This window comes from Peromyscus maniculatus, chromosome 11, assembly GCF_049852395.1.
Source record: "Peromyscus maniculatus bairdii isolate BWxNUB_F1_BW_parent chromosome 11, HU_Pman_BW_mat_3.1, whole genome shotgun sequence".
NCBI lineage: Eukaryota > Metazoa > Chordata > Mammalia > Rodentia > Cricetidae > Peromyscus > Peromyscus maniculatus.
In genome coordinates, this window is record NC_134862.1 from 90244047 (window position 1) to 90250332 (window position 6286).

Sequence of the window (6286 nt, forward strand, 5' to 3'; positions counted from 1 at the left end):
AGCCGTGTACCCTGAGTGTCTTCGTCGCTGTTCTACTGCTGTGAAGGGACACCGTGACCATGGCAACTCAAAGGAAAACACTTAATTAGGGTGGCTTACAGTTCAGAGGTTCAGTCCATTATCATCATGGCGGGACATGGTGGTGTGCAGGCAGACATGGTGCTGGAGAAGGAGCTGAGAGTCCTACATCTTTTTAGACAACAGGAAGTATTCTTAGACACTGGGCAGTATCTTGAGCATCTATGAGATCTCAAATCCTGCCTCCACGGTGACACACTTTCTCCAACAAGGCCACACCTACTCCAACAAAGTCACACTTCCTAGTAGTGCCACTCCCTTTTGGGGCTATTTTCTTTCAAACCACCACACTGAGTCTATTTGACTTTAAATGTGAACTTTTCCTCTTACAAATTCTAGGAACTAAATGGTGAAAGTCTGAACTCTACATCTCCTGGCCTTGTACCCTAATACCTCACCTTTCCTTACTTTCAGAATGCTAAGATTTCCTAGAAATCACTAGGGTTCATTCTTGGACTCCCCTGGTGTGGGGGGGTTCCTCTGAGTTTTGAATTGCATGATTTAGTATGTAAATTATAATTTAATTTTATTTATTTTCCTTTGTATTCTCAAGAGGACATTGCGAAAGAGGTAGAGCTGAGGATGAGAGTACCCATGAGTGACCCCATGGTGTCTTGATGGACATTTGATTGTTCAAATTTTTATAAATCTATCTTCTGAAACCTCTTGATTCACAGGGACATCCAAGTAAGTGTGCGCTCGGAAGCCCTGGCGGTTGCTCTGATCAGAACCAAGCAACAGGACAATTTCTATGGGGACTCTGACTGGGGAGGTAATCTGAGGCATGTTAGAGCCAGAAAATAGACGGACTGGTCCCTCACAGGTTTTGTCAATGGCGGAGAGCCTAGCATCCCCTTAGAGTCAAGAAGCTCAGTGCAGCCCACAGGTCGTGGGGGACTGTCTGCTCTGCTCCCTGGAGCCGCCTTACCCCTGGCTCTGTCACCCTGGGGACCCTCAGTTCAGCAGGGAAGAAGGCTTCTAGTATCTTCCTCCAGGCACCAAAGGCAGAGGGCGCTAGAGCTGCCCTTGGGAGGCTGAAGCAGAGAACAGGACAGACTTCTTTCCAATCCCACGCAGGGCAACATTTCTAGGGGTGGGAGCGGGGTGAGCGGAGGCCAGGCATGCCTCACCCATGCCTCAGGTGAGGCTTCCTCAGTTGGAGCCGAGACCGTGACAGGCATCAAGTGATACAATAACTCTCATGCCATGTGTTGAAGCCTTGGTCTCTAGGCCATAGACCTATGAGAGGCAAGGGACTTTCTGGAGAGATCTTCTCTTCACTGGGAGGAGGGGAGGCTTAAAAGGGACAGAGGAACCTCAGCCCCTTCCTTCCCCTGTCTCAGTCTCCAGAGTACCTTTGCTGTGCCTCTTGCTGGCTCCCAGATGCAATTCTTTGCCACAAGCTGAAAAGCAATGGGGCTAAGGTGTTACAGATTAAAGGCTCCCAAACTGTGAGCCAGATCAACCCTTTTCTCTTCCTAAATTGATGATTATCTCAGTTATTTGCTACAGTAACAGAGAGTCCACACAACAGGAACACATTCGTCTCCTTATATTTCTCTCTTGAATATTCTGGTAGTAATTCTGTCAGAGTAATTTCCGGCTGCGAAGTGTTTGACAACACAGTAGAGTGGGCATCTGTTTTTGGTTTTGAGGGTTTTTTTTTTTTTTTTTTTATGTTGTTTTGAGAATGGTATAGCATTCTCTCATCAGGGAAATTGCTCAGCAAATGTATTCAGTTGACAGGGCCTGTTCTTGTCAGCACTCTGGGCTCCATTCTTTAGCATCTGGTCCAGCACAAACACACCCCAGAAGAGAGGCCATGGGCACCACATACAATGGAAAACAATGGACAGTGCCCCAGCTGCCGCTGACTCCTTGTCACGGCCGGCCAGCCTCTCTGCCTTCCTGAGTGACTGCTCCAGCATGGCCCTCCCTCTTCCCTTATAACTCTCTCTTCCTGGTTACACCAGAGCTTACAAAACAAAACAAAATAAAATCTTAAAGATTTTCAATTCTGTCATGGGAGAAAAAAAATGTTATTTAAAAGTAAACCCAAAAATGGCTTTGGGTTGAGAGGGAGGGTGCTTTCAGATGAAAGGCTGCCCCCCTTTCTCCTGCAGGGGGGCGGGGGTGGGGGGGAGTGAGGAGAAGGCAGTGGTCCCCCAGCCACTGTGCAGAGAAGTACAGGGATGCTTTGAGATGCTGCTTCAATTGTTCTGCCTAACAAGGTGATAGAAATTCACCTAAGGAGGTGAAAGGGGACGCTAAGCAGCAGGGTGGGAGACTAGAACCTAAAGAGAAAGAAGCCAAAGGGATTCTAAGAATGAAGAGCGTGTGTTTAATATGGAGTAGCTTGCATTGTTTCCGTGTTAGTCTGGAATTCTTTTTTTCTTGGGGGGTGTCTGCCTCACATGTTTCTTGCATGGGTCTGTGTGTATGTTGTGTGAGGAGAGCTCACGGTTAGGGAAAGGGGGTTAAGATCTCTCTGACTGGTGTAGAACACAGACAGGGGAGAGAGAAAGCAAAGGAAGAGGATCCTTCACCTCCTGGAGTGGAGGAGGCACCTGCACCTCTCCAGTGTGGTTTCACTTTCATCTCAGTTCTTCAGCTAACATCTGGCTTGCACGCCTGCATATTCACAGTCAACACATATGTGTTTAGACGGTGCAGGAAGCAGCTGGGGAAAACCTTTATTCTCCTAGAGCAGAGACTGGTAAAGTGTAGCTGTCCTTGTAAATACAATCTTACTGTAACATGATGGTCCCGTCCTTTGTTTCCTGTGGCTGTTTTACCCTGTGGGGTGGAATGTTATGCGTGGAATCCACAGGAAGCACAAGGCCTTTTATTTGTATTTTCCAGGCTGTTAGGAAAAAGATTGCCTATCTCAGCTCTGGAGGCCAGAAGCAACCTGTCAGCAGCTCATTAAGTCAGCCCTGCCTGTTAGTTAGACAACATAAAAATGGCTCAAGGCACAAAGGAAAAAAAGATCTACAGTTAGCCTCTAAACTCAAGGAGAACTTGTAATACTTATCCCATGAGAAAAGAAATGAAGTAAGGAACGCTTCTCCTTTATAAACAGCATAGCAGAGCGATGGACCTGGGTTGGCAACTCCTCTTACCCATGGCTTCTCTTCCTGATTTTTCAGTTATCTGTGTTCAACTTCAGTCCAAGATCAAATGGAAAATTCTGGAAAGAAACAATTTATATATTTTATGTGTCCGAGAAGGACAGTGAAATCTTGTACCATCCTAGCATCTCATAAAGGTCACAAATGCTCCTTGCCCAGTGTATCCATGTTGTATACACTACCCACCTATTAGCCACTCAATAGCTGTCTAGTTTATTAGACGGACTGTTGCCTATTACAATGTTTGTATGAAAATAGCCTTGATGTAGTGGCCTAACTCTGGATCACGATGCTTACATAATTTTCCTATTTCATCTCATTAATAAATGTTCTATCCCCTCATCAAAAGGGTGATAATAGTATAATGAAACATATAATGAATATTACATAGAAATACTACATAGATGTAGTGTTTCTACTGCATTTATAAAGCTGGGGGAGTAAGAAATAATCACAGGTACTGGGCAGCGGTGGCACACACCTTTAATCTCAGCACTTGGGAGGCAGAACCAGGAGGATCTCTGTGAGTTTGAGGCCAGCCTGGTCTACAGAGTGAGATCCAGGACAGGCACCAAAACTACATGGAGAAACCCTGTGTTGAAAAAACAGAAAGAAAACAGAAAAAAAAGAAATAATCACAGGTAGGTTTTGTTTTTAACAATACTGTTTAATGGCAAAGTGCATATTTCACCATCTATGTTAAAAGTTAGATAAGACACCTTGAAAAGTGAATCCCCCTTTTAATCTTATTTCAAATGAATCCATTATACATATAATTAAAGCTGAAAATTCTAGAAAGTTACTTTGAAGTTTTCATTACCGATAATTTCTGAGAAACATAAAGCCAATTGCATTTGCCCACGCAGGGGCATTTCTGAAATACATGGCCATTCTCCCAGACCAGTCCATCATAAACGCAAACCCCTCAGCAAACAACAACCACAAAACCCTACAGCTGAAAATATGATTCCTAGTTGTTTCAAATAGTCAAAAAAAACACAGAACTTATGAATTATACACCGCACTTCGCGGACTACAACGTATACACGAAGAAAAAAATAAGTATGTCGGAACTAAAATAACACTTCCTAACTAATCTGAGAATTTCAAATGCTGCTATAAAAATGTGGCACAACTCTTTAAAAAGTTTTCCAAATGTTCTAAATCTCTGGAATCCGCAACAGCCCCAGGGAGGCAGCCCGCCAGGATGTAGGTCCCAGGCTAGGAGCACAGCCCGATAACACAACTGCCCCTTCCTGAAAACACGCTTGTATTCTCCACGAAGGATACTTTTTGGATTGTAGATTATCTCAAGTGCTCAAATTCTTTAATCCGTTCTGGTAGCCGTTACTTTGAATTTGTTCTTGATTTGGTGCTCAGCATGGTCTTCGAAGCACTCTGTTCCTTAAGGCATGGATTATGAGCACGGTAGCGCTCACGTGCTGCCTGCAGCCGCTGCCGCCCTCTGGTCAAGGCTTCTAGATACCACTGCTCCTCCTTCACCAGCTGCTGCTGCTTCTCCAGCCGGATTCTCACAGCTTCCACCTTCCGGTACTCCTGACTCAGTTGCTGGAGCTCCTTCCGTAGCTGCTGGTTCTCTCTGTAGAGACTACCACAGAACTCAAAATGAGCCTGCTTGCAGGCCTGCGCCAAGGCCCTGTACTTCCTCGTAAGGCCCTTAGTGCTGATCTGCCCCAGCTCCATCAAGTCCAACTCTTGCAGCTCCTTCTCCATCAGGGCCTTTTCCCGAAGGAACCGGATGTGTGCCTCCTGGTCCTTGGCCGCTGCCTCACCTCGGATTTTCTCTTTCTCCTTCTCCAAGGTCTGTATTGTCGTGTCCTGCCTCTCCTTTACCATGTAAACGGTCTTCAGTGCCTGCAGCTGCTGCCTTAAGTCCTCCTGGGTCTTTCTGCCCTGCAGGAGCTGTGCTCGAAGGGCTGCATTTCTCTGGGTGTATCTGGACGCCAGCTCTTGTCTCCTTCGCTGTATCTCGCCACACTCCTGGGCATATAGCTTCCACAGCGCCTCCCGTGTCTTTTCACACCGCTCGCTGTTTTGATGCAGGTAGTCCAGGAAAAGCTGGTTTTCGGCCTGCACACGGTGTTTTTCCTCCAGCAGCTGCCTGGCGTCCTTCAGCAGCCTTTCCCGCCGGCATTTAGTTTCTTGGATTTGCTGGCTCAGCTCCTTCAGCGCCACCACTGCCTTCCTTTTCACCTGTTTCTCCAACCTCGTTAGCAGCTTTGGCTTGAGAAACGCATTTAAAATAGTAAGGAGTGGTGTGGGCGGAGGGGTACTTCTCGGGCTCTGGGCAAGCATGCTCCGGGAATCCCCAGGTCAGGGAGGGTAACTGCAAGGGAGCAAGCCCAGGTGGTGGGTGTCACTCCAAGGCACTCCAAGGCACAGCGTCCTGAACAAGCGTTCCCAAGGTTTCTCCCTCTGGTGATCAAGGCGACTAGGCTACGCCCAGCCTGCCGAGAAGTCGCAGGGCTCACTCAGAGCAGCGTCAGAGGCTGTCCAGGGCTGGCCTTGATCTCTGGGGGTTCCCTTGGAGACCAGAGCTCCTGGCTCCAAGCTGGCCAGCCCTGTCGGGGTGGGGGGAGGCCCCTCTGGCATTGCCCTCCTGGGAAGCAACGCTCCTCCTTCTCGGGCCTCTCCAGGGGTCAGCGCCCTCTTCCGGCTCTGCGGTCCCTGCTGCATTTGCATGGAGCTCTGAGAACCTGTCAGGTTGACCCTAGCCTCAGTGATCTGCCCTGATCTGCCCTTCACCAGCACCTCAGCTTTAGGGTGGAAAGGATGGATTCTCCACACACTAGCAGGGGTGTAGCCAGGCTCATTTCTGCAGTGCTGGGGGTTGGGTCTGCAGAATAAATGGTGAGACCTAGGGCTGGGGTGGGTTGTTTGAATTTTCTTGAGTTCCCTGTGTGTTGTTGAGAATGACAGCATTTAGAAAACTGCCTTTGTACAGGGGACCAGGAGTGCAGGTGGATGGCCAGGAGGAGAGGAAGGAGGTTCCCGAAGAACTGGAGGGTCCAGGCATTGCACAGTCTTACCATTAACTCCAATTCCTTCGAGGTGCC

The 6286-nt window shown here is 47.8% G+C and overlaps 1 protein-coding gene across 1 annotated transcript; it reads right to left on the reverse strand.

Moving 5' to 3' along the window:
- Window positions 1–2219: 2219 nt before the first annotated feature.
- Window positions 2220–5790, reverse strand: LOC102927485 (coiled-coil domain-containing protein 121-like). Its single transcript, XM_006974173.4, has one exon. The coding sequence runs from the start codon at window positions 5523–5525 to the stop codon at window positions 4557–4559; it is 969 nt and encodes a 322-aa protein (XP_006974235.3). The 5' UTR covers window positions 5526–5790; the 3' UTR covers window positions 2220–4556.
- Between the last annotated feature and the right edge of the window lie 496 nt (window positions 5791–6286).